We start from the raw sequence: 27522 nt of genomic DNA, 5'->3' as shown, positions 1-27522 counted from the left end.
ATGGATGACTAATGCAAAATATTGAATAATTTTTTAATCAATACTTATTTTTTTAGAAATAATTAGGAGACATTCAACTCTGACATAAATACTCACCCCCACTCAGTTCCTGGACCTACTTCTGTGAGAGGATAATCCATAAATAATCCACGAAGCTGACATTACTCACCACATTGTGATCTTTTTTTTTTTTTCTGAGAAAATTTTAGCAGCTGTTCCAATAGAGATTGCCAGTTATCAGTAGTTGGGAATGCAAGTCAAATTGTAATTATGCAGAGGCTGATTATCCAGACTACAAACTGTTTGCGCCCTATGCTCCTTCCTGCTGCCTCCTTACCTTTTAGCATTTCCACCGCTCATTAGCATGAGCACCAGAAGGAAGGCATTGGACCAGGGGGGAGAGAGGAGGGGACACTAAAGTCAGTTAAGCATTCAGGAGAAGCTCTAATGAAAGATTTCCATACAGTGTGTGGAATTGTCGACTAAAATGGAGTCATTTGGATTCCCTGCAAATTGTATTTACTTGTCCTATTCTTGTCCTCCGCAGCAGCAGGTAATAAAATTGTCTGCAAGGAGACAGTATTTTTCCTATAGTTAATGTTTTCCTTTCTAAAACATTTTCCCATGATGGTTCGTTTTGTCTTTATTCATTTCATCTATGACTTGATGAAATTCATAATGTGATTTCATCAATCACATTATTTGGTGATTGGTATGTTGAGATGCCTCGCATATACAGTGACACTGCAATTATCTGATGACTTATTAATTTTCCAGAAAACTGAGTTTCCCTCTAAGTACCAGGATCTTTCACTCGTCAACTAGTTTTGTTTTGTTTGTTTGTTTTGCTTTTTAGGGCTGCACTGGTGGCACATGGAGGTTCCCAGGCTAGGGGTCTAACCGGAGCTACAGCTGCCATCCTACGCCACAGCTACAGCAACACAGGATCTGAGCCGCGTCTGCGACCTACACCACAGCTCACAGCAATGCCAGATCCTTAACCCACTGAGCGAGGTCAGGGATCGAACTCGAAACCACATGGTTCCTAGTCGGATTCATATCCACCACGCCATGACGGGAACTCCCCACCAGCTTTGTTGGAAATATGATCTCCTCATGCTTATACCAAGGCTACTGACCACAGTTTAAGGCTTTCTGCAAGCCCAAGGTTATCTATACCGTGCATCCTCCTGAGATTTGTACGGTTGTTACAAAAACCTGTGCAAGTACTCGCTCAAGCCCAGGAATCTCTGGTTAAGTGAAATGTCAAGTTGTAATCAACTTGAGTGGTGCTGGTGTTTTTGTTTGCCTTTAGGTTGTTGATCTTGTGTAAGTTTTCTGCCTCCTCCTCCAGTCTGTCACCATCTCCTTCGCCATCGTCAGAATACCTGCCTTTCATTGCTCTGTGTCTGTGAGCTGAGAAGCTGACTAACCACGCCAGGTAGCGCTGTGGCTAAAATAAGAGCAGGTGGGCCTGCCGGAGACTACCGCGAATTCACATTCACTTATGAATATAAGTGCCTGAGCCTTGGTGCAGAAATCGCCTCACTACTTAGAGAACTTTTTCTTCTTTCCTAATTTTCAATCATATACTTAAAATTGCTGAGGGGTGGGGGTGGGGCCGCACCCACAGCATATGAAGGTTCCCAGGCTAGGGGTCGAATCAGAACCGTAGCCTCCGGCCTACACCATAGCCACAGCCACAAGCCACGTCTGCAACCTACACCACAGCTCACAGCGACGCCAGATCCTTAACCCACTGATCGGGCCAGGGATCAAACCGGCATCCTCATGGGTACTAGCCAGGTTTGTTACTGCTGAGCCACAACAGGAACTCCAAATCGCTGGTTTAATTGTGTTTCAAGGAGGAGATTGTTTGGGACATGAGACTGTCTTGAATTAGAACGGGTCCAGAAAGTTTTTTCAGTGAGAACTCCTGCTGACTGATTTCCCATCAAGTTGGGACAAACAGCAGCATGAAGAAGTGAGCCAAAGAAATATTTATTTTTAAAAATATATAATAAGCCTGTTCCGTTTAGGATACTAAATAGGCTGCTTGCTCAATTAACCAACCAAAGGCCAGTTAAACAAAAGCGCTGGGACTGTAAGTGTCTCTGCGAAGTGACCTCAGCAAGTGCTTCGGTGTCCACGTCCTCATGAACATTATGAAACTGTCTCTCTCGAAGATGCCCTGCTGATAATTCCTTTTTTATTATTTTCTACAAATTCTAATCTTTGGGTTTTTCTGTGTTATTGAGACACAGTGGTTAGGTTCCAAGATTCTGGTGGACTTTTCATGTCCTCATCCGCTGTGCTTCCTGCCGACCAGAGTTTGCTCTGAGTCATGTTCCATCTGATTTGTATCCGATCCGGCTGTGGAGCTGTGACTCAGCCGGGCCTCAGGCGCGAGTGCCCAGCTCCTCTTCTGAGAAACGGAGGGGGAGGCCGAGACTAACGTCCTGACACATTTTTGCCTTTTTCCTCTCACGCTTTCAGGATCTAAAGGGAGCCTCATTACTGAGCACAGGCAGGTACGCCTTGCCACCGGCCTCTTCCCCGTCGTCAGCCTCCTGAACCATTCCTGCAGCCCCAACGCCAGCGTGTCCTTCATCAGCACCGTCGCCACCGTGCGGGCATCACAGCCCATTCGGAAGGGGCAAGAGGTTCTCCACTGCTATGGTGAGCCCTCCGTCCTCACGCCTGTGCCCTCTTCTCCAGCACGAAAGGCCAGGGGGGACGTCACCTGAGCAAGCCCCTGGGCAGGTGCCCTCACCTGTCCAGTGTCTGTTTCCTGGCAGAGGCAGGACCTACTTGGGAGGGTGAGGGGATAGAGGCCTCCTCACTAGGCCTCGTCTATACGACCGTGCCTCTCACTGCTCAGTTCCCATAAACGTCCTATTCTCAAAATGGGCCAGGAGCAGCCTCTTGGCTTCTTTTTCTCCCTGTCCCCACAGCGTGGAAGCCTGTTTCTAGATCTACTTCCACAAATGTTTGAGTTAAAGATAACCTGTAACATGATAAATAATTGACCAGGCCCTCCACTAAGCTGAAGTTTTTGTTTCTGCTTTTCTTTTTTTTTTTTTTTTTTTGCCTTTTCTAGGGCCACTCCCGCTGCTTATGGAGGTTCCCAGGCTAGGGGTCCAATCGGAGCTGTAGCCATGGGCCTACGCCAGAGCCACAGTAACTCGGGATTTGAGCCTCGTCTGCGACCTACACCACAGCTCACGGCAACGCCAGATCCTTAACCCACTGAGCAAGGCCAGGGATCGAACCTACAACCTCATGGTTCCTAGTCGGATTTGTTAACCACTGCACCATAACGGAAACTCCTTGTTTCTGCTTTTCTTTTCTGGACATTCCCTTGGCATATGGAGTTCCCTGGACAGAGATCAGGTCTTGGAGTTCCCCGGCCAGGAAGAAGATCTGAGTCACAGTTTCGGCAAAGCCAGGTCCTTGAACCCACTGTGCCAGGCATCGAACCTGCGTCCTGGTGCTGCAGAGACGCCACCCATCCCATTGTGCCACAGTGGGAACTCCTAAGCTGAAGTGTTTTAAGCAGCGCTTGATGCTCTCTTGCTTTAGATATTGGCCAACCGTGGTCTCTCTGCAGGGCCTCACGAGAGTAGGATGGGTGTTGCTGAGAGGCACCAGAAGCTGAGGTCTCAGTATTTCTTTGACTGCAACTGCCCGCCTTGCGAACGAGAGAAGCAGAGACCCTCGGCGTTGGAACCGAGGAGGGAAGCCTTCTGCTGTCACCGTTGCAGAGCTCTCCTGCAGGTGAATCTCTCCCTCCCTTCCCTGCTCTTTGCTTTCCCTGGAGGTCAGTTTTTCAGCCTGAGGGCCTTGAATGTTTAGCAGGAAGCCACTGGGACTCAGAGGTGCCGAGAGCAGCACTCTCTCTTGCCTTTCGCCCACCTTCCCCACACCTGGATTACCCGCCTGCAGGAACCCAGGGAAAGGTTGGACTTAGTGATCTTTCTCTTGCACAGAGCAGAAAATCCCACCCACACTCGTCTTGAGATGGGGGGAGTCTGGGATTTTTTTTTGCTATTTCTTGGGCCGCTCCCGCGGCATATGGAGGTTCCCAGGCTAGGGGTTGAATCGGAGCTGTAGCCACCGGCCTATGCCAGAGCCACAGCAACGCGGGATCCGAGCTGCAACCTACACCACAGCTCACGGCAACGCCGGATCGTTAACCCCCTGAGCAAGGGCAGGGACCGAACCCGCAACCTCATGGTTCCTAGTCGGATTCGTTAACCACTGTGCCACGACGGGAACTCCGAGTCTGGGAATTTATTTGCTCAAGTAAATCACTAAAAGATCCCAGGATGGGAGCATTGCAAATGCAGCATGACCCAGGACGCAGTTTTTCTTCCTGCCTCCCTCAGCTCCCTTTTCTCTCTTAGCACAAACTGAGACAGACTTCCCTCTTGTGGTGGCCAGCTGGCTGCCCACAGCTGCAGCCGCAGCACCTCCCCGTTCAGAGGATAGAAACATACGCTCCTCTAAAGAGGCCTGGACAAAATCTTCTTGTATTACATCAACCCAGTATCTGTGGCTGGAGGAAAATCAGAGTCACTGAGTCTCCCTCCAGCCGTGTGGGCCAGAGGGAGGGGCCAGATCGGAGCCACATGCTTCCCCCTCAGCTCCCAGGCACTGCCTTCAGCAGGGAGGGAAAGGACCCTCAGGAGCGATCAGCTTGCTGTCGCCAAATGAGGCCACAGAGTCTGGCATCTGAAAAACAGCAAACCGTTTTCCACTTAGGGGAACCGTACATGGAACGTAGAGCTGGTTGTGTTGGGAAGCTCAAGTCACAAGCCCAAGGTCAAATATGGGGAAGCTTCACCCTGTACCTTCCTGTTGGTTTGTTTGTGACTTTTTCATAAATCTAGAAGTGGGTGTGTCATCCAAAGACCCAGCCCCGAAGAGAAATAAGAGGGGGGCTCTCAGATGGAAAGGGCCAGCTGACGGAAGCGGTGGTTCTTTTAGGCATCAGGGAGTTAGTAGAAGACTAGCAGGTCGTCTCTGACATCCTTGATCTTTGTACCAGCTTAATTTGCTGCCTTAGAATTGCTGCCATCAAAACCAAATTCAGGCCACGCTTGGTGGGTGGATTACTGCAGGAGTCTCTTTCCCCGATAGGGCCAGACGCTCTGGAGCCATCTTATAATGTAAGCACACGCAGTGTCACGCGCTGACTCTGGTACAGGAATAAAGACCAAACTGACTTCCACAGGGAGATGATGTTCTGAGCTGTGGCAGCACATCTTGTCCGGCATCGGTCCGTAGGCATCACCTAGACTCTCGGCTGCAAGACCTTCAGCAGCAGGTGGGGCTGGCCCGGAAGCTTCTCCGAAACTGTAAAGCAGGTGAGACTGGCTCCCTGCCTTGGACCTCCAGCCCCTTCCCTTTCATTCATTCTGAGCTCACCTTGAACTCAAGGATACTCCCGGACAATTTGAATTTAATTATCCCCAGGCCAGCCACAAGATGGCTATGTAGGCCCTTCCCAGCTCCGTTTGCCTGGTGTCCTTGAAAAAGGGCCAGCTGACTGAAGCTGTTGTTCTCTGAGGCATTGGAGAATTAGTTAAAGACTAACAGGTAGTTTCTGACATCCTTGATCTTTGTGTGTATCCAGAAGTTCAGTGTCATTTATTTTGGTTCCAGGGCCTCATGAACTAATTTCCCGGAGGGACTGTTCTGCCCTCGGCAGAGGCTCATCTCTCTTCTGAAGCGCAGTGGGGTGTATGCCCAGTGGGTCTAAGTTTCCTGCTCTTTCCAGAAAGGGGGTCGTGGCGCCCTCATTACCCCAAAAAACTCGGCCCTAGAGCTTGACGTTGTCGGAAGTTATTTACCCCGCTTTATGAAAGTTGCCCTTCAGCTTAGATTTCTGAGTCAAGACAAATAATGACCATAAAAGGGACCTATTCATTCCACTTCAGACAACCAGCACTTTTTTCTATTGAAAGAGAAAACTTAAGAGAACAGCTTTATTGGAGCAAACGTCAGAAGTTGATCACAACCCAAGGAGACAGTGTGGGGTTTCCGCAGTCAGCCCAGCCCGTGGCGAATTTAAGTCTGATTTCTAAGACGGGGTTTGTGTCTGTAATGAGGCTGCTTTCCTTTGAATTGATAGAACGAGCCATTCAGCTGTTGTTGGGGTGCCAACACGATGCTGAGAGCTTCCTGTCAGCAGAACACAGTGTGGTGGGAGAAATCGCGGATGACCTGGCCCAGGCCTATGCTGCCTTAGGTATGGCGTGTGTCTTCACCTTCCGCCCCCCAGGAACGAGCCCACCTTGTGTGTTTGGTCATGACCTTGGCCTTGTCTGGTTGGTTCTCTCTTAGTCTTTCAACCGAGACTGCTCTTCACTTCCATTTTGCTCGCCGTATCCTGGAAGTGTTCATCCACGGTTGACCATGGTACTTCTTCTGGAACTAGATTTTCCCTTCTCTGCAGGGGACTGGAAGAAGTCAGCGAGCCACCTACAGAAGAGTCTTCGGGTAGTTGAGGTTCGCCACGGGCCGTCCAGTGTTGAGATGGGCCATGAGCTCTTCAAACTGGCCCAAATCTTCTTCAATGGGTGAGTCTTTGTGTTGCTTCCCCAGCACTTCACCAGGCCACATGCTGTTCTCATAGCAGGCTCTTCTGAGTATCCCTTTTTCCCTATGGTGCTGTTAAGCAAGTCGAAATGGCCGTATTTTCCCTTTAGGAGGGATCCCTTCTTTCTGTTCTGCTGACAAACTTGGAGCTTTAGAACTGCCTCCCGAGAGACCCGGGGAAGCTCTTAGCTCTGAGGGGAGTTTCCGGGGAGAACTTGCCCAGCAGCCCCGCCCCCCGCCATCACCTCAGTTCTTTTCAGTTCTACACACTCACTCACACCTCCCTCCCTTGGCGCTCTGCCCAGTCTCAGCACCCTCAACTCCAGGGCCTCGTCCTTCTCCCTGGTCCTCTTTCTTCTAAAGCAGCTGTAATCAACCAGGAGTCCTTTTGCTCCCCAGAGGACATCTGGCGATGGCCGGAGACATTTTTGATTGTCACAACTCAGGGTAGCTGCCAGAGATGCTGCTAAACATCCTGCAATGCACGAGCCAGTGCCTCCCTTCCCCCCAGCTAAGAATTCTCCAGCCCCAGATATCAATAGTGTCAAGGTCGAAAAACTCTGCTTTAGAAGTTCCCGTCGTGGCTCAATGGTAACGAATCTGACTAGTAACCACAAGGACACAGGTTTGATCCCTGGCCTCACTCAGTGGGTTAAGGATCCGGCGTTGCCATGAGCTGTGGTGTAGGTCGTAGACGAGGCACTGATGTGGTGTGGCTGTGGCTGTGGTGTAGGCCAGCGACTACAGCTCTGCTTGGACCTCTAGCTTGGGAACCTCCATATGCCATAGGTGTGCCCCTAAAAAAAAGGAAAGAAAAGAAAAACCCTAAACCCTGCTTTAAAGGTTGAAAGGAAAGAACGGTAGGGTTGGTGAGTTGATGGCACATCCTCTTTTGTAACTGGGATCATCAGGAGACCCTCATGCCAGGCTTTCTAGATGGAATACGTCCAGCCTTGACGAAGCTGCCATTGGTGTGATAAAGTGTTTGAAGCTCCATCCTAGGGTTCTGAGTGGTGCGTGGAGCTGATACCCAAGACATAGAGGCAGTCCATGTGGTCAGGGGAGAGAACGGGGCTGCCGAGCGAGGCCATAGGCGGACTTGGTGAGTCTGAGATGAGGACTCTTGAGTGAACCTTGGGGTAAATACCAGATGAGTGCTTGAGAGTTGTTTGTTTCTCAGTATCCTGGCATCTTTATACTTTTTTTTTTCATAACGTTTCTTCTCCAGCTCTGCCTTGCAATGTGTTTGTGTCTCATCTGCCCTTCTAGATCGTAAGATCCTTGAAGACAAAAGCGATCTACTTTGCGTTCTTCGCAGGGTGTGAATAGGCCCTCAATTCATGTTTGCCTGATTGAACGCATGGATTCACTCCTCTTACCTCCTTTGGTTCAGGTTGGCAATCCCCGAAGCTCTGAACACAATCCAAAGAGCAGAAAAGGTTCTGTTGGTGCACTATGGCCCTTGGAATGATGAGATCCAGGAGCTCCAAAAGATGAAATCCTGTTTAATGGACTTGCTGCCCATCCCCATGGGACCCAGTGAATAGGCTCCCGAGGGGACCTTGACCCACGGGAAAGGACCACATGTGGGATGAGTTAAAGAGGGTCTGTTGCTGCTGAGCCGTTGCCAGGAAATAGAGGACTTGCCCGCAGTCACGCGCCCAGTGCACGAGGGGAGGGGAGGACCGGAGAAGTGTTGCCGTTGGAGCGATGCTCACCTGTGCCGATGAATGTTTCTTGAAATAGTTAACTGCCCGCCAGTAAAAACTCCCAGTTCCCAGAAAAGACTTCAAACGGGTATCTGGAGAGCCTAAGCCCTTTAAAAGCATTTTAGCTGATCTGCAGGCATCTGGATGTTCGCCTGGGGTGTTGGCTGGATGCCACCTCACTAAATGATGGTAGTTTGCTTCCCTGGGACATTCCTACGGTTTCTCGTAGTAATGAAATGTTTGTACCACGCCAGTGGGAACTCAGACTCTGAGTAGTTGTTCTGTAATTGAAAAATAATTATAAAGCAAGGCATGAGCGCGGCTCCTTACCTCTGGAGACACAGGTTCATTTACGGTCTCTAGCTTCCTCAAATCCTCTGTTAAAACCGGCGGAGTATAAATTGTGAACAGAGAAATAAATACGGGGCCATTGCATTGTCAGCAATTTCTTCCTAGGACGGCAACGCTAAATTTGTTTGCTACCAGTCTCCCAGTCCTTATTATTTGGCTGTCCTTCTATACCTTCAGCAGACTCACTGACCAAACACTAATAAAGTCAAGGTTGTGGTGAGAACGTTATCACGCATCCTTCCTGAGTTCTGTTTATTAGCAAGCCCGAAAAGAGATTGCTTTTTTTCTTCCCGACCTCCCCAAGCAGACGAAAGAAATACAGATTGCATAAGTACTGAGAAGGGGGGCCAAAAAAAAAAAAAAAAGATAACTTCAGGAGATGCTGAGGGTATGGGCATTGTTGCTGTGGTTTCAATGTTAAGTGACAAAAAGTAGGAATGATAGCCGTTGTCTACCTGGAAGTAGAGTCATAGTCTAGACCCCATCCCGGTCAGAAAGCTGGGAGATTCTGGGTCTGAACCCTGGTTGCCCTCTCACCACGGGGGCCCAAGTCGTTCAGATGAGGTAGTGGGGAAAAATATCGGATCCACACTGCTTTGAGAGCTCGCCACCCTAGCCATGCCCAAGAAGTGCCCGGTGGTTGCCGCGGCATGACAATCAGGAACCGAACAGCCCGGAAGGTGCCTGGCAGTAGCCTTTCAGGAAGCTGCGTGTTTAGAACACGGTTCGCACTCAAACATTTGAATGAAGGGCAGGCGGAAGCTCATTTATGCTTTTCTACTAACTCCCTGTGGCAAGGGCAGTGGCCAGCAAGATGTTTTGGCAGAGCTAAGTCAAGAAGAAGAATTCAGTCCCATGGCCAGTTCCTTAGTTATCCTGTTCCAAACACTTGGCGTGTTTTATGTTCCTGAAAAAGGCTCCGTTGTTCTTTGTAAAATAGCCCCACATCCTTAAGAAGATTATAGTTAATTTTACGTGTCAGTCCTCATTTTATGGGAACTTGAGAGCTTTCTTTAAATGCCCTATGGTGCCCTAAGGGCTCCTGTGTCTGTGTTCCTATGGTGTTCGTTACATGGCTCAGCAGTAACGAACCTGATTAGTATCCACAAGGACTTGGGTTCGCTCCCTGGCCTCGCTCAGTGGGTTAAGGATCTGGCATTGCCATGGGCTGTGGTGTAGGTCACAGATGTGGCTCAGATCCTGGGGTTGCTGTGGTGCAGGCCGGCGGCTGTAGCTCTGATTCGACCCCTAGCCTGGCAACTTCCATATGCTGCAGGTGCAGCCCTAAAAAAACACCAAAAAAAAAAAAAAATCTATAAAACAAAGAATTATTTCCTAAAGTTACAGATTTCTTCCCTTATCTGTCCACATGTTCTCCTGTGTTGTCAGGTGACACTAGCTTGACTGAGGGATATCTGTGCTTTTTCATTAAAAGCTAAAGTCCAGTGCATTTAGGAGCGTGTGTCACTGATTGTGAGGACAGGAAATCCCTTCCCAGGGGGATTAGTGGTCCTAATATGAAAACACCCACAGAGCAGAGAATCAGTCCTGATATTATGCAGTGCAGATAACTAAAATTCTTATCTCACATGGTAACTTTCTGCAGGGTTTAGATAGACCAAATTCCTAAAGGGTTATTTAGCCTCATAGTAAACTTAACATATCTCAAAATAGGAGAAACAGGGTAATGAAAGTTAAGGATAAAGCACTTTTATTGCAAAGTATACATTGAAACATATGTGCAGCTTTCGTGTAATATATAATCTGCCATCTGTCTAGAGTTTTCTTCTTCTGGGATATTTGAACATTAAACTAGAGCATTAAGTGCTCCTGGGGTCCAGAATCTTGCCTATGAAGAGAAGGGCTCCTGTGTCTGTGTCCCTCAGTACAAAGATGAAAGGCTGGTTAAGGTGATAGTCCAGGGGGAAGGTGAGGCGGGGCCCTGGGCTGGAGGTGGCGCTTCCCCCATCCTCGTTCCACTCAAAGCCAATGCGATGTTCCACTTGAGTAAGTTTGATAGGTTTGCCCGTGATCTTGCTAAAGTCTGGTGAATCAAACAAGGATTGCAGCTCTGCAGAGATTGAGAGAGATTTCCTTCCGTTAGAGAAACCTGGCCTCGTCAGCACTCCAAGGAAGAATACTGTCCTGATCCTTAAATCCTGATTCTCAAGAAGGCACGCAAGCTGGGAGGGGAACACTTCTTTTGTCCTTCTGGGAGGTATGTAGCTCTGGGCTGGTTAAGGGTTAAGAGACTTGCCCAAGAGCACATGGCAGGTGGGGTTAAGATTAGAAATCAGGTCAAGAGACCTATCTTGAGAGGCGCTGCTGCTCTGAGTTCCTGTTACAGGGAGTGTGCTCAGGGCTGAGGAATGAGTGTGATAAGGGAGGCAGTTCAGTCTTGCCCGCCAGCACTGTTAGAATTAAGGAATCCCTGGCCTTCCTACAGGGCCATGGAGCCCTCGACTTCTGCTCAGCAAGGTCGAAGGTCCAAAGCCACCACCCCAGCCACCCCAAGAGCAAAGAGAACTTGCAGACTTACTCAGTTCCTGCACAGACTTCGTGAGTTCGCCTTCGTAACTCAGTTTCAGCTTGGGGACGGTCAGGACCGCTTGAACCGTCTTCAGTTCTCGGTCTATGTCGTGAATGAACTCAGAGGTGAGGCTCTCTTCTATCATGGTCAGGTTCTGGGTCACTTTCAGAGGCAGGAAGAAGATGATACTCATGCTTCCGGTCAAGGGCAGCTGGGCGATCTGCAGCCACAGGAAGGAAGCACATGGGTTAGTACGTTGGAGCCCAGGAGCCTAGGGATAGACACACACCCTGAGCCGCCTTCTCCTCTCCTGTGACCAGGCCCCGCCACGCCTCCCAGCCCCTCATCCGAACAACACTTGTCCCTCTAAGCTATTGCTTTCCCGCAGCAAGATGTCTACTAAGGTTTCTTCAAAATCAGCCTGATACCAACTGAGGGTATCTGCGGAAAGAATTTTCTCCTGTGGTTCTAGAGCTAGAATTGAATCCAGGTCTGTTTTCTCCCAAAGTTTGTCTGCCAGCAGTTACTGATTATCTCTTAAGTACAGAGCCCTGGACTAGAAATGGGGGCATTAGGCACTGCAACATAGAAGCAGCAATACAATGGTCCTTTGAGCAGAGGTTCTTCAATCCATGGGACAAATGGCTTCGGAGTCCCAGCAGCCCCTGAATCATTTACAGAAACATGGCGTTTCTCTCCAGTGCTTCAGGCTAAGAACGACTGACTTAGGGAGTTCTCTGATGGCCTGGAGGGTTAAGGTGCCTGTGTTTGCACCTCTGTGGCTCCAGTTGCTGCTATGTGGCACAGGTTTGATCCCATGCCTCAGGTGTGGCAAAAAATTAAAAAAAAAAAAAAAGGAAGAATCTGAAATAAATGTTGCAACTCTCATTTTTAAAAAAGTAATAGGAGTTCCAGTCGTGGCACAGCGGAAACAAATCCGACTAGGAACCATGAGGTTGTGGGTTCGATCCCTGGCCTCGCACAGTGGGTTAAGGATCCAGCATTGCCGTGAGCTGTGGTGTAGGTCGCAGATGCGGCTCAGATCTGGCGTGTCTGTGGCTGTGGTGTAGGCTGGCAGCTACAGCTCCGATTAGACCCCTAGCCTGGGAACCTCCATATGCCCTGGGTGCAGCCCTAAAAAGACAAAAAACAAGTAAATAAATAAATAAATAAATAAAAATAATGACTGACTTAGAATTTTCAAAAGTCAGGTTTATGTAAAAGACTTAGAATGCCCACAGTACGGCGTCTGTGACTGTTTTGGTGTTGAATTCTAAATATACAAGATCCACTCGCCTGCCCCCCCAAAAAAAAGAAAAAGAAGGAAAGAAAAGACAAGAAAACAGCGGTATTTGAGTGCTCAATCTTGGGGGCTCATTTCACATTACCTTATTAACCCTTACAACAAACCCTGAGTGAGAATGTAAGTTTCAATAGCTATACCCTTTCATTTTAAGAAGAAAGGCTCAGAGGCATTCCCACTGTGGCACAACAGGCTCAGTGGTGTCTTGGGAGAGCTAGGACAGGTTCATTCCCTAGCCTGGCACATTGGGCTAAGGATCCAGCATCGCCATAGCTGAGGCCTAGGTCGCCACTACAGCTCGGATCTGACCCCTGGCCCGGGAACTTCATATGCCACAGGGTGGCCAAAAAGGAGAAGAAAGGCTCAGAGATGCTATTAACTCGATGAAAGTCACACAGCGGGCAAAATGTAGAAGCCTGTCCGATCTCACAGGTCATTCCATTTCCACTGCACTGTCCTGCCTGTCCCCCCACCCACCACTCACGCTGCCCCCACAGACCTTGCAGTTGAGATCAGAATCCAAGCCGTAGCGTAAAACGGCCTTAGGGTCTGACATCATGGGCACCTTCACGGTTCTCTCCTCATCCAAGTGGAAATCCTCCAGCGACGTCTTCCTGGAGTCAAACTTGGTTACCCACTGCCCTGGAATGAAACAAGTGGAGTGCCCTGAGCCCCGGGAGACCAGAAAGCCATTGGAACCGCCCTGAGGCCAAAGCATGCTGTTGACAATTCCCTGGCTGAAAGAACCATAGAGGCCCTCACACCCCGGGGAATAGGGGTAGCTCAGTGTGCAGTCAGGACCACACTATTTCTAGGGTTGGAAGCAGAAGGAAACTCAGAAGGAAACAGCTTGATGTTATTGATTTGACTGCCGAGTTTATCCAGGGCCTGGGCTAGCCTGGGAGAAGGGAAAACTGGCGTCTGCTTCTGCACGGACGTGTCCGGAGACAGACCGCAGGGAGGCCAGAGCTGGAAGGGCCCTCCATGTCGCGTCATCAGGCTCTCACCGCTGGAAAAGCACGGAAGCCCAGAGAGGAAAAGTGACTTGCCAGCGCTCACATGGCCAGCTGACAATTTAATGTGGCCTTTGACTCTGGTTGGTAACAGCTTCTTTCACTTCCTGGAGATCAGTGGTTCAGGGGGAGCTTTTCTCTAGGAGTTTAGGGGTCCATTCTCAGCACTGCCTGATGGTTATAAACCATTTTAAGGGGAGGTTGCCCAGAATCCCACACCAGGCCTGTCTGAATAGGGCCGGCCTCGCAGGGGGCCCAGAGACTAGCCGAGGAGTATGCTGCTCGAGAACGAAGAGCGGTTTCTCGCATGCCTGCCCTGTCCTAGACACAGCGTCAGGGTCCATGTGAAGACAGGAGAAACACGGAAAGATGCCCCTGAAGCCAGCGTGTTGTCCCCGCATTAGAGACGAGAAAACAGGCCCAGGAAGGCTGTGACACTTGCGCAGGACTCTCCAGCCAGTGCAGGCAGAGCCGGGCCTGGACCCTTGTCTGACTCCAGCCAGACTCCTCCCTACCAGTAGCCAGCCCGCACAGACACTAGAGCGGGAGTGCCCTCCCCACTGCCAGTCTTGGGCCACAGTCTCTCCCTTTGCAGGCGCTCACCCAGTGTTTGCTTGGGTTCGAGGACAAGCAGGCAGCCCTCACTCAGGCAGGAGCCCCTCCTGGGTCCTCCCCTGCCTTCCTTGACTGGCCCTCTTGCCTGGCCCCATCAGACACCCACCGGCCACGCTGGGCCAAAAGCGAAGTGAAGCCCTCACCCTTGAAGTAAGCCACACCAAGAAGGAGGATGCTGATTTCGCCGGGCAGTTCCCGCGTGGACCTGGCGACTTTCCCTTTCGTCTGAGCCTGCACCCAGTTGTTAACCTCCTGAAGGTCCAAGCGGGAGTTGCCGGTCAGAATTCTGGGCCTGGTCCCGTATGACTTTTCCAGGGGTGCAACAAAGCTGGCTTTTATCCGCAGCTCTGGAAAGAGATCAAGCAGAGGTTAGCGCCTGTGGGCTTAGGTTCGGGCTGACCCTCAGCAGGCCCCAGCTTCCTGCCTGGCATCTTCCCGGGACACGCTGGGATGCCCTGCCAGCCTCCCTGGGCACCGGATGGGGGACGGCAGATTTCACTCATTGCTGTTTCTCCTCACGTTACTGCCCTCCCCCGGCCCTCCCACTGGCTCCCTCAGCCCACTTCCTCTTTCCGATGCACTTTGGGCCTACAGGCGCCTTCCTGCCACCAGCGCCAGGCCCGGCCCGGGCAGACGTGCCGTGGTGTTTAAAAGAAAACCCCTGCGTGCAGCCCTGAGCCACAGGCAGCCTCAGGCAGCCTGGGCCAGCAGGGCGGCTCACTCTTCTCAAAGATGATCCGGGAAGCACTCTTGAGGTTCTTCTGGGGGGCAGTGACGGCAGCAAGGAGCTCCTTGTAGGTGCCGTGGAGGTCCGGGTTGCTGATCAGGTCATAGTAGAGAGCCCGGTGGAGGCTGGATTCTGTCCGCTGTTCGGCTCCTGCCAGAGGGACGAGCATATGAGCCTACAGAACCGCCCGCCGGGGCCCAGATCAGGCCAGGCCCAACGTGGGGCAGGGACACTGTACCCTGTCCTTGTGTCTGCTGGTACTGGAGACCTTCTAGATGGGAAGGAATCTGAGGCAATGGAAGAAAAATAGATTTCCCTGCAGGAGGCTCAGGGCATCTGGCTGAGCGAGCCACACGGGAGGGAGTGACAGGTACAAGTCCCCGTGCTTCTCCCGCCACAGCACTTCTCAGACCATCCTGCAGTTTCCCCTGGGCGACCCGAGGAGGGCGGAGACCATGCCTGCTTGTGGGCCCTTATATCCCAGAAGCCACCCGCACCTCGAGGCTCGTAGTAGAGGCTCCTTTAAGGAATGTCAACAAGCAGCCACCCGGGGCCAGCCCCTCCTCACCCTCCAGGGCTTAGAGGCAGAGAGGTGCAGAGGCCAGAAGGCTAGGACCCAGGGCTTTCTGCATCGGGGAACTCACCCAGAGACAGGGCAGAGAGCGCCGTGGCCACGCTGAGGGGAGACAGGAGCACGTTGGCGGTGGGGCTCTCGCTGGATCTCACTCGGTACAGGTCGTAACCAAAGTTGGAGACGGCCGCCGCCAGCTTGTTCACAGGGACCTTGAAGAAGGGATCCTCCTCCTCCACTGGCGCCCCCACCGTGTCAGGGGCCGGGGAGCCCTGCGTTTGGGTACAAGGACCAGTGTCTCATCGCTGTGTGTGGGACTCTTCTTCCGGGCCCCGAGGGCCGTCCTGCCTGAGGATGCTATGTTTAGCCTCACAAGTCTGTGCTTCCTGCTGACATAGGGCTGCTGGGGAGAGGCAGCCCAGGAAGACTAGCTGAGCAGCCTTCAACACCAGTGACCTGCAAGCCTCAGGCCTGTGACACATTAAAAAAAAATAAAATAAAAGTGTCTTCCTGCCCAAGAAACTGTGTTCTCAGACAAAACAGCCTGTCCGTCCGCTCTCCTCCTTTATTGCTCCATGAACCCTCCTGTCAAACCCTCCTGGTCTTTCACGGCTCTGATCAGATACCACTTCCTCCACCATAGACTTTCCCCATTGGCCCTAATCTGAAGGCACTTTTGCTTTTCTGACCATTTTTTCAGAGTCAACTACCTCTCACGTATTAACTACCTGCCATGTGTAGGCTCTGGGCTAGTTCTTTTCGTTGGAGTTACTTCATTTCATACTAGGTAATGTGGTTAATACCCCAAAAGACTAATATATCAAAAGACTGAGTTCCTTGAAGGCCAGATCTGAGTCTTTTCTATTTCCACTCATCCCCAGCACCTACAGAGTCCATGTTCAGTACATAAGCTATAAGTCACTGTCCACAGTGGTCCTATAAGGATAGTTATTTTTAATCCCATTTTATAGATAAGAAAACAGATTCGGGTAACAGTGACTTGTCTGCAGTAACAAAGCTAGTGAGAGACTGAGCCAGAATTCAAACTCAGAACTCAAAGTCCAGAGCTCCAGCCAGCGTACCCCACCTGCCCCGGCCCCTCATGTGACAGTCACCCCCCCGACACACACATACACTGTCACATCGCCTAGGTGTCTCAACATCTGCCTTTGCAACCCGACTGCCCTCTCTGGACAGGAAAGAGGCCTTTCCACCCTCTTACATCTCTGCTGCACCCTGGCCAGGAGGGGGACAAATAGCTACCCCCCCCCCCCCAGTGAGACCCACAAGTAATGCATGGTAGTGAGAAGCGATCTTCACTGGAGGGGCAGCCCTGGGCTTGTTAGAGCACTTTTGCCTTTCCCCTCCTTGGGGCTTATTTTCATTCCCACTCTGTGCTCTGAAAGGTGGGGTGAGACACTTTCTGTTTTGCTAATGGAAAAACAAACGACGCCCCATCTGCACCTTGGGTGCTGTCCTGTCTCCCATGCTGCCTGCTGAGGAGGGGCTGCTGAGCTTCCACGCTCACCCCCACCCTCCCACCCCCCCACCACTGACCTCCTCCGGGCCAGCGTTCTGGCAGCTGCCAGACCCGAGGAGGGCTCCAGTCCAGAGGAGTAGCACGAGGGCCTGCATCCCGGGGCCTGCAAGAAAGCATGAGAAAGCAGGCTGCTTCCCTCACTCACCAACCCTGCACCACCTGCCGGCCACCCTGGACAGGGAGCAGGGCCTTGGCAGGACGAGGCACCTTCCTCCAGCCTCCCCAGGCTGGAAGTGGACTCTCAGCTCGCCGGTCCCTCCCTCTCACCTCCTCCCCACCCCAAGCCCTGCCTCACAGTCCACAGCCCTACCGTGAGCTCCTGCTTTCGTCCATTGTCTGGGCCAGGAGGCCTACCTTTGAGCCTAACACCCCAGGCCCGTGAAGACCCAGCAGCAGGCTCCTCCATGTGGGCATGGTCCAGCACAGATGCACACGCAGATGCGGGCACCTGACCAGCTCTTCATGCAGGATTGGGGGCAGTGTCTAGTAACAGCACAAGGTCAGAACCTACTCAGATGTAGAATCACAGAATACAGAGAATGGAGGTCCAGCCCCTGCAGCCCACAATGTTCTCAGACTCTCTCCTTGAGTTCCCCTGCCCTGGAACCTATGGCCTCATCAGGGACTCGTCCCTTCTCGGCAGTTCTGTGTCAAACGCTCTTACACAGCTAGAAGTGCTGGGTCAAGGGTCAGTCAGCCTGGACTAAAATCTCAATTCTCTGTCTTGATAGCTCTAAATCAAAATGTCATCTCCTGTAAAATGGAAATCAAATAGTTCTTATCTACTGTAATGAGGGTTAAATTAGATGATGCCTTAATCGCACTTGGCGGTGCCAGAGTAAGCTCTCCGGTGATCCCTGAGCCAAAATGTTACTCCTGGAATCCCAGGGCCCCCCTTCTACCCTGGGAAGCCAGGTCCCCTTCCTGATGTCCGCATGGAAATAGCTCTTACGCTCCAAAGAATTCTTTCCTTTGGGTTAAATAGTCCCACTTCTTAGTAAGACCACCCAGGTCCCTTCATCTCCCAAGCAGTGGCCTCTTCTGACCCCTGGACCATAAGGGGGGGAAGGGAACTTGGGGTCCAGGGTCCCCCCTCCCTCGCCTTCTTGCAGTCATTGTCTCTATGAGCTCACCCCCTGGGGTCAGGATGTCAGGGTGGGAAAGGATGAAGGCAGCTGGGGCTTCACAGATAAGACCTTCTGAGAGGCCTTCTGGTTAGAGAGTGGGACAAAGTGGCAGCAAACAGGACTTCTGGCTCGTCCTTGTCCTCTCTCCGTCCATATTGCCAAGTCGAGAACTTATAATCTGTCTTCACTGCCACTCAGCTCCCCTGCAGCACACATACACACGTGCACACACCCAAACACCAGGCCAAGGGTCTCAAGCTCTTTCATTATCCTTTCACATACCCGTACACACACACACACACACACCCCATCTTTTCTGACTTCTCAGAGCAAATAGGAGAGTTAAGAGTACAGTATGTGATTTTTGGCCCAAGTCCTTAAAATTCGGTCTGATAATCCACTGGACAACATTGTAGAGCATGAACGGCAACAGAAGTTTGCTCTGAGTTTGCTCGCTTAAGGCTGGACGGCCAGTAGGCACCAGCCCAGCTTTCTGTCTAAGTTCCTGTCTCCCAGGGAGTTCCACCCACCCCCCTGTTCTCAGCCAGCTGCTCTTCCGTGCGGCCACGGAGAAAGAGGGAAAGCTTTCTGCAGTGTAGGATAGAGACCTTAAGGCCCTCCAGGCTCACAGCTGCTCTCTCTCTCCCTGGCCAGCCCCGCCCAGAGCTGGCGGGAGCCTCGGCAGTCTGGTTTCGTGGAGACTGGAAATTCAGCGAGAGGCATGGGCGGCGAGGCTAGAGGAAAAGCTCTTGGCTCCAGTCCCTCAGGCCGGGGTAGGGCATTGAGGTGGGAGGGAGGATGTGGGGAGTTGGCATCCTGGCACAGGGTTTAAGGAAACCAAGTTCAAATGCAGGTGAAGGTGGGACCTTCCCTGTGTGAGTCCCTGCAGAGTCTGAGCCCAAACCTCAGGTCATGTGATTGCTGTCACTATGTAGGTGGGCTGAGAATTGAAGGTGAGATGAGGGACCCTGGCGGGAAAAGGCACATGGGTCCTCCGCTGGCCCAGAACCAGCCTCCGCATTCCTGGTATTAAATGGCATTTCTCTGAATCCTCCATCTCCAGTCCGGGGATGAGGGAAGTGGAGAGCTAATGCAAAGCCCCCTGCAAGGGCAGTGACGGGGGAGAGTGAGGGTCTGGGGCGGGGGGCACTCTGAGCACACTGAGTGCCCTGTCCAAGGTGACTGTTCCATGGGCCGGTCCAGGCAGCCATCACCTAGCCAGGGCACAGGGATGCCAGGGCAATGCCATCCTGTCCAAAGGGCAGTGTCTGAGCCAGACTCCTGTCCTGCCAGGTGGGGGAGGGCACGGAGAGGAGGGAGATATCCTCCCCGTTGGTTCAAGCTCAGGGCCGCCTCTCTGCCACATGGCCTGAATCAGAAGACACAGGAACTGGGATTTTGTGATCTTGCCCTCAAGCCGGAGGATAAACTTGAGCCAGTACATGTGTTTCAGATTAAACCCGGTTGTGAGACAAACACCATCCCTCCCCCTCCTCCCAGAACCACACAGCCTTCAAGCCACATGGCAGTGGACCTCATGGGCAGTGCCGGGAAAGGCGCTGCCCTCTCCCCTGGCTCTGGGAGGAATTCTGAGGGGTCCCCTCTAGGCCCACACTGTCAGGACTCCGCCAGTCCCCAGGCAACTGTTTTCCTGAAGCCTTGGACCCTAAATGAGTCAGGCCAGGGCGTGGGCGAGGTTCACCTCCCTACACCCCAGAAGGACCAGCCTTCGGAGCCGAATTCCCTGGCCCACTTCTCTTCTCCCACCCTGCCCCGCACCGGCCTAGGGCCTGAGCTCCTGGTGGACCAGCATGGACCAGACAATGATGGGGTTTCTGGGAAGCCTGAAGCTTTTCTTTGGCCCAGTCCCACTCCTTGCTGTGGTTTGCTGGCTTGCCCCAGGGGACACCAAGGGTGCGGGCAGCCATCCTCTCCAGCACTGGCAGCTGAGCCCCCAAATCCCATACACTAGCTGGGCTAAATAGCGGTCATTGTTTGCACAAGGCCAAAACCCCATTGGTCTCCCAGCGTTTACTGGCAGCTAATTTGGCCAGAGAGAGAGGGTGGGCACTGGCTAGAAGGACCCAGCTGTCCTCCACCCCAGCCTTCCGGGAGGGCTCCCCACAGGCCACAGGAAGTTACCTTTGAAATCAGCACCAGTTGATTCTGAAAAGGCAGCAGAGAGCTGAGCCCAAGCTGAGCTCCCTCCCTGGCAGCCCCAGCTTCCTACAGCCTCCTCCCCTCAGGGCGCCCAGAGCCCCCCTGAGGTGCTGCTCAGACCGGACCAGCAGCCACGCTCTCTGCTTCTTCCCCACCACCGCCCCTCTCCGCTGTTTCCCACCTGCTTCATTCAAGAGTCTTTCCAGCCTCTTCTCCTAGTGGTGCAGTGGGGTTCAGGCCTTCTGGCCCCCAACTCCCTCTGCCCTCACCTACTCACCATGGATCATAAACTGCAAGAACCACTGTCTCCCCACCTCCCTTCCCTTGCACCCCTCTTTTCTGTTCCCTGGAGCACCCCTGCCTCACCCCCGTTCCACCAGCCCAGGGGAGCCTCCCGTCTTGCCATGACACACAGAGCAGGCAGGGAGCTGCTTTACCTGTGGGTGCGCTGCAGCTCCACGCCCAGCCTAGGTCCGTGCACTGAGGGGCTCCTGCGAGCACCAGGGCTTTTTCTGCTGCCTCCTAATCCAGCGTCCAGCAGGCTTCAGATTACAGCTACTCCTTTCTTAAAGCGACCTGCACTCAATTTGGAGTCTGTGATTGCATCATGGTCCCATGTTAACTTTAACCCGCTACTGCCCTTCCAGCACAGCTCCCCAGACAGCCCCCCACACACACCCAGCTGCTCCACCAGACCGAGCTTTGGGGCCTGGCCTTCCCACCGGAGCGGGCAGCCTGGCCAGCCTGGTTGGGAGCGGGGACCAAGGAAGAGTCTGACAGGGGGAGGCCCAGGAGGAGGCTGGAGCAGAGAAGAGGCTGGCCCAGAACTGGGGCTCTTGAGTTTTTCCCGGTCCTTGGCACCATTCCTGGGGATGGGGACAAGACATCACTCATGGCTCCTCCCTTTCTTGGGCTGAAAAATGAGGGGTGGAACTAGGATGTCTGTGTGCTTCTTCAGCCCTGAAATGCTCTGACTTCTGAAGATCAGAAAGGGCGGGGGGGGGGGAAAGTGACTGACCAGAGGAAGGAAGCAAGGAGCTGTACCGTATGCATGCGCCTTGAGAGGAGGCCAAGCGTGTGCCCGGCACTGACCTCGGCACCGCAGAGGTCACCTGGGAGGGGCACACCCGGGCCCTGCTCACCTGGTGGCGTTTAAGAACTTACAGTGCAGTCATGAGGCCAAAACACTGACATGGGAGATAATTGGAGAATGTACTAGAACCTTTTCTAGGCACATGTGAGTCCTGGTCAGAAGCCCAGAGGTCATTCAGAGAAGGAGGGATGTCATGTGAGGCTCCAGGGTGCAGAGCTAGGGCCCTTGGGTAGAACGTTCCGGTGAGCCAGGTTCAGCTTTACAGGAGGAAGAGTGTATCAATCGAGTTCAATGCCTTCAACCAAAAATTGAGGACCCCACTCAGATCACCCACTAGGTACATGGAGAAGGAGTCCATAGATGATTAAGACTCAGAGTCCCCCCTCCAGAAGCTCACTGGCTAATAACAGAGGCTGAAACCAGAGCAGATCCTTCCAGCATAACACGGCACCTTCTGAGATTGCTTTCTCTACAGCCACGCCATCCAGTACAATAGCCACCAGCCGCATGCGGCCACAGAGCACTTGAAATGTGGCCAAAGTTGTGATCTGCTGTAAATATGAAACACACACCAGATTTTGAATATTTAGTATGAAAAATAATGTAAACTATCTCAATAATTTTGACTCTGATTATATATATTGGGCTACATATATCTATTATTAAAATTAATTTTACCAGAGTTCCCTTCGTGGCGCAGGGGAAACAAATCCGATTAGGAACCATGAGGTTGCAGGTTTGATCCCTGGCCTCGCTCAATGGGTTAAGGATCTGGCGTTGCCATGAGCTGTGGTGTAGGTTGCAGACATGGCTCGGATCTGGCGTGGCTGTGGCTGTGGCTGTGACTGTGGCCGGCAGCTGTAGCCCCGATTTGACCCCTAGCCCGGGATCCTCCATATGCCACACACGTGGCCCTAAAAGGCAAAATAATACTACTAATAATAATTAATTTTACCTGTTTCTCTTTTAATGTGGCTGCTAGACAATCTTAAATTACATATGCAGGAGTTCCCGTCGTGGCGCAGTGGTTAACGAATCCGACTAGGAACCATGAGGTTGCGGGTTCGGTCCCTGCCCTTGCTCAGTGGGTTAATGATCCGGCGTTGCCGTGAGCTGTGGTGTAGGTTGCAGACGCGGCTCGGATCCAGCGTTGCTGTGGCTCTGGCGTAGGCCGGTGGCTACAGCTCCGATTCGACCCCTAGCCTGGGAACCTCCATATGCCGAGGGAGCGGCCCAAAGAAATAGCAAAAGACAAAAAAAAAAAAAAAAATTACATATGCAGTTTGCATCGTTTCTATTGGCCAGCACTTCTCTATACGATATCATGGCAGCACAGCTGGAATATATGAATCTAAGCTGTCTTTTTTTTTTTTTTTTAGGGCCTCACCTGTGGCATATGAAAGTTTCCAGGCTAGGGGTCAAATCAGAGCTGTGGCTGCTGGCCACAGCCACAGCCACAGCAACGCCAAATCTGAGCCACATCTGTGACCTACACCACAGCTCACAGCAATGCCAGATCCTTAACCCACTGAGCGGGGCCAGGAATCGAACCCAAATCCTCATGGATCCTAGTCGGATTCGTTTCTGCTGTGCCACAGCAGCAGCTTCCTCTTCACTTATTTTTGAATAGCTATTTTGTTCCCATGGTCCAAAGTTCAAAAGCAACTAAAGATACACAGTGAAAGTCTTCCTTGCTCTGATCTCCAATCGCCTGCTCACAGCCCCTGGAGACAGCCGATGTTAATCTTTTCCAGATGTATCTTTTCAGAGATAATCGTAATGGCATAAAAAGCAAACACAAACATATATATCCCACAAGAAAAATTGTTTTTAGAAAAATGTATAGATGGATTCCTCTGTGATCTCTGAATAGGAGAGATTATTTTTTTTAGACAAGATCCCAAAAGAAGCACAAATTATAAAACGTCAATACATTTGGCACTAAAATTAAAAACTTGTTTTCATGAACAGATACCATAAAAACAAAATTGAGACAAGCGTCACACTAAGAGAAAATATTTGTAACACAGATAACTGACAAAAAAGATTACTAGCTGTAATATAGAAAGACCTACAAATCAATAAAAAATAAATAAAAAAATTCAACAGAAAAATAGGCCCAGGTAAGTCACAGATGAAGACTCCTGAGTGGCCAATAAACTTAAGAAAAGATGTTTTTCACTGGTAATCAGGGGAATGCAAATTAAAACCATAATTTAATTCGCACTCATCTGATGGGCAAAATCGAAACATCTGATAATACCAAGTGTTGGTGAACGGGTGGACAACCAGGATCTCTTAGGCCTCCCCTCCCGCTGCTGAGAACATAAATTGATACAACCCCTTTGAAGAACCATCTGGCAACAAAAGGCAAAATTGTGTATAATGGTATGTGGTGGCCCTGGCAGTGAAAGTGGCAAAACCCAAACCCACAGCTCAGCAATTCCACTTTTAAGTGTGTGAACTGAAAAAACTCTGCATATGTGCACAAGGATGTAACAAGAATGTTAACAGGAGTTCCCAGTGTGGCTCAGAGGAAATGCACCCAACTGGTATCCACCAAGATGCAGGTTCAATCCCTGGCCTTGCTCAGTGGGTTAAGGATCCAGTGTTGCCATGAGCTGTGGAATAAGTTGCAGAATCGGCTCAGATTGGGCGTTGCTATGGCTGTGGTGTAGGCCAGCAGCTGTAGCTCTGATTCGATCCCCTAGCCTGGGAAACTTCATATGCCACAGGTGCAGCCCTAAAAATCAAAAAATAAATAAAAATAAAAACTAAAAAGAATGTTACAGCAGCACTGTGTAGTGGGAAAAAAAAGAACACTGCATGTCCATCAACAGGAGTCTAGATAAAGGATGAAAAAGCAAAGCCTGCATCCGTGAGAAATGCTGAAGGGAAACCACTTACACCACCACAGATTCCTCTCACAATGTGGAATGATACAAGTTGCAGGATGACACATTTATGGAAGGCTTATGCCCCGCAGAATGATGTGGCACTAGTTCAGTCCCTGGCTGGGGAACTTCCACATGCTGTGGGCAAGCCAAAACACACACACACACACACACACAGAGAATGATACCATATACTACTCAGGGATACAAACTCATATGGTAAAAGAAATGCATGAAGGAGTTCCCTGGTAGTGCATCAGGTTAAGGATCTGTGTTGTCACTGCTGTGGCTCAGGTTGTTGCTGTGGTGCAAGTTCAATCCCTGACCAGGGAGCTTCTGCATACCCCCCCCAAAATGCATGAAAATCATAAAAAAAAAAAAAAACTAATGCAGGATGATAGTTTTAGGGGGCAGGGAAAGGGAATGCAGGACTGTCACTATATTGTTTTGGGTTTTTTTTGTCTTTTTGCCTTTTTCTAGGGCCACTCCGGCAGCATATGGAGGTTCCCAGGCTAGGGGCCTAATTGGAGCTGTAGCCACCAGCCTACACCACAGCCACAGCAACGCGGGATCCAAGCCGAGTCTGCAACCTACACCACAGCTCACGACAACACTGGATCCTTAACCCACTGAGCAAGGCCAGGGATCGAACCCGCAACCTCATGGTTCCTAGTCAGATTTGTTAACCACTGCGCCACGACAGGAACTCCTATACTGAGTATTTTTTAAGCTGGACAGTGTGATTTATGATACCTTTTTGTATGTCCTAATTATTTTATAGTAACTTAAAGAAGGTTTCTCTTTCCTCCAATTAGTGTGAAAGTGGTGTGTCCCACTCCCCACAAGTGCCCTTCAAGGACTTGGCTCCATGTGGGCAAGAGCTGTTAACTCTTGCATCTGCATTGTCTTAGTGCCTTTCCCACCTCGACCTCAAACTTGCTCCTGTGCCCACCTCTCCTTAGAAACTGCTGTGGCCAAGTTCCCAGGTGACCTCTACCTTGACGGCCAAATGGACATCTCTGCCAAACTGTTCCTCCTCCTTGAAACCCCGACGTGCCACACCTTCCCATTTTTCTCCCACCTCACAAGATGCATCGTTTCCATCTTCCTTGCTGGCTTGATCCTAGAACTCCTTTTATTCTGTTTCCTTCTTCATCTCCTCTTAGGTGATTTCCGACAGTTCCGCGACTTTAAATGCATCTGTGTGCTCCCAAATGTACGCTTCCAGTCTTGACCAAGACAGCAAATGTGACACGGTCGCAAGGACGCCCCAGCAGGTAAGAGGAGCATAGAACTTATCATCCCAACGCTTCTAAAGCACAAAAGTGGGTGCTGTGAATTACGCTGGAACCACAGACATAACTCAAACTGTCCCGGGAGGACTGGGACATATGGTCACCCTATGTTAGTGTGGCATTTCGGTCATAACATGTTCAAAATGGAAATCTCTCCAATCAATCCTAAAATCTGTCTCTCACATGGCTTCCCATCTCAGTAGAACCCATTTTCTCAAGACAGAGACGCAGGGGTTTGAATGGAGAACCCCAGCACCCTCGAGTGTCCCCTCACCTCCCATGCCATCTAAGCGCCCATTCCGTAACGCCCGCCTCCCAGATACTCCTGAAATTGGCCCACTTCCCTCCATCTGTACCGCCCGCATCCTGGGCCAGGCCACCTACGTCTCTTGCCTGCTAACCAACCATCCTCCCTCTTCCCGCGTTTGTCCCTCTAAGCCTGTCCTCCACACAAGCAGCCACATGAGCCTTCAGGGCTTACCTCAGACCGTGGCGCCTCTCAATTAAAGCCTTCCACAGGGAGTGAATAATTGCCATCCCCGGCGACACAGATGAATCCCTCACACAGGAGGCTGCATCAAAGAAGCCAGGCACAGGAGAGCACGGGCTGACTCCTTTAGTTAAAGGTCAAAGCTGGGAAAAACTAGCCTGTTACCGGAAGTCGGGGGAGTGAGTACTGCCTCATGATCTGGGTGCTGGTTGCACGGGGCTTCTTGGTTCACGAAAAAAAATTCGTCACGCTTAGGTACAGTGAGGACTCGTGTCCTTGGCACACTGTACATCAACCCCATTGTTACCCTGCCTATCCTGTAGACCGCTCTGCCGCCAGATGGAGGCCCTGGGGGTAGGATCTAGTCGGCTTGCTCGTTGCTGCCGCCTCAGAGCCTGGGGCGTTCCTGGCACCCAGGAGGCCCTTGATAAGTATTTACAGGGCAGAGGATGCAGTTAAGGCAGCCAGACCAGCAGCAGGGAGAGCCTGGGAGGTGACAGCAGTGATCCTGGGGAACGAAGACTAGATCCAAACTGCTGGGGCCCAAATGGAGAGGAGGAGAGAGCTGAGGAAAACTCAGGAGGTAAAATTAAGCTGCGGGGCTTGCTGATTTAGCTTTCCAGTGAGCTCTTACCTCTCCTAAGATAATGTCAGTCTCCGCCGTGACCCTAAAGGCCTTGGTGGTCTGGCTTCAGTTCCTCTGACTCCTTCCTGCCCCTCCCCCGCCTCCAGCCCCTCGGATCTCCTGCTCATCCTGAACTTTGCCAGCAGCTCCGGCTCCTCTGCTCAGGAGCCCCTCCCAAGATGTCCTCATGGTGCCGCCCTCACTTCCTTCTAGTCTCTGTTCCAGCGTCACCTCCAGGGAGCCCTCCATCACCAGGGCCCTCATTACCCCCTGACACACCAGGTACTGCACTTGTGGACATATTTCTCACCTCCCCACACTGCTGGTTTGTAAGAAGCGCGATCCCATCCCAGGCACACGCTCTTAATCATTGCACCCCGGGGCGCGGGTGTCTGCCGCTGCACGGGCGCCCTGTGCTCACAGACAAGGGCCCGCCCACAGGGACACACCCATGCTGCCCCCAGCCCTGTGTCCCCAGTTGCTTCTCCCAAATCCTCAGGCGCTGACAATGTCCAGCTGGAGCCAGGTGCTCCCGGCAGTTTGCACCCCCCCGGCCGGAGGCATGTAATTAGAAACCCCTCAAGCTCCCTAATTGCCAGTTCTTCTCCCAAACCAGGCGGCTGGCGCTATTCTGAGCCGCCTGTGTTGCCGGCTGCCTAAAGCCCACAAAGAAACAGGCGGAGAACAAAGCCAGGCTGGCGAGGGGGTGGCCCTGGAGAGGGCTTCCCAGGTCAGAGGGGACTACACAGTGGAGAAGGGCTGGCGAAGGGCCAGAGACCAAACGTGGCACAGAGGCCCAGCCCTGGCGCGGTGCGTCTGCTCGGTGGCCTCCTCCCCACCATCTCCCCGCCCCCTGCTCCCGCGGCGCCCAGAACA

The 27522-nt window shown here is 51.7% G+C and overlaps 2 protein-coding genes and 1 long non-coding RNA gene across 37 annotated transcripts in view; 1 reads left to right on the top strand and 2 right to left on the bottom strand.

Annotated features, from left to right (window-relative positions):
* Positions 1-27522, top strand: part of SMYD4 (SET and MYND domain containing 4) — a 70857-nt gene that overhangs the window by 39650 nt on the left and 3685 nt on the right. For 3 of the 31 annotated variants that reach the window (XR_014821539.1, XR_014821538.1, XR_014821537.1), the window contains exons 6-11: positions 2497-2679; positions 3611-3777; positions 5237-5369; positions 6137-6253; positions 6461-6584; positions 25403-25513. Coding sequence is in view for 12 of the 31 variants with exons in the window: in XM_084985505.1 (XP_084841631.1) it covers positions 2497-2679; positions 3611-3777; positions 5237-5369; positions 6137-6253; positions 6461-6584; positions 7997-8150 (878 nt within the window). In the remaining 19 variants the exon portion in view is untranslated. Of the gene's footprint in view, positions 1-1747; positions 2680-3610; positions 3778-5142; positions 5370-6136; positions 6254-6348; positions 6585-7831; positions 8892-25402; positions 25703-26050; positions 26605-26753; positions 26929-27522 lie in introns of those variants that run through there. The other 28 variants (XR_014821541.1, XR_002337300.2, XR_014821551.1 and 25 more) reach the window with 20 other exon arrangements.
* On the bottom strand, positions 10358-20731 carry SERPINF1 (serpin family F member 1). Of its 2 annotated transcripts, none has more exons than XM_021066265.2 (8): positions 20232-20731; positions 16980-17065; positions 15496-15694; positions 14846-15001; positions 14268-14471; positions 12996-13138; positions 11203-11413; positions 10358-10734 (listed from the first exon to the last, which is right to left on the bottom strand). In XM_021066265.2, the coding sequence occupies exons 2-8, from the start codon at positions 17055-17057 to the stop codon at positions 10484-10486; spliced, it is 1242 nt and encodes a 413-aa protein (XP_020921924.1). In that variant the 5' UTR covers positions 17058-17065; positions 20232-20731; the 3' UTR covers positions 10358-10483.
* On the bottom strand, positions 21442-27015 carry LOC146398308 (uncharacterized). 4 transcript variants are annotated; one of them, XR_014821648.1, is made up of 5 exons: positions 26957-27015; positions 26013-26103; positions 25234-25548; positions 21740-21893; positions 21442-21599 (listed from the first exon to the last, which is right to left on the bottom strand). It is a non-coding gene; the product is annotated as an uncharacterized LOC146398308 (long non-coding RNA). The 4 variants fall into 4 exon arrangements; XR_014821647.1 differs by lacking the exons at positions 21442-21599; positions 21740-21893 and adding an exon at positions 24011-24819 and having other exon boundaries at positions 25189-25548; XR_014821646.1 differs by lacking the exons at positions 21442-21599; positions 21740-21893; positions 26957-27015 and adding an exon at positions 23394-23921 and having other exon boundaries at positions 24896-25548; positions 26013-26352.

The sequence above is a fragment of the Sus scrofa genome, chromosome 12, assembly GCF_054392235.1.
Source record: "Sus scrofa isolate SSC_HxYL_T2T_F1_AM1 chromosome 12, Sscrofa_HxYL_maternal_Yorkshire_Landrace_v2.0, whole genome shotgun sequence".
In the NCBI taxonomy this organism is placed as follows: Eukaryota; Metazoa; Chordata; class Mammalia; order Artiodactyla; family Suidae; genus Sus; species Sus scrofa.
This window is presented reverse-complemented; position numbering and strand designations above follow the sequence as displayed.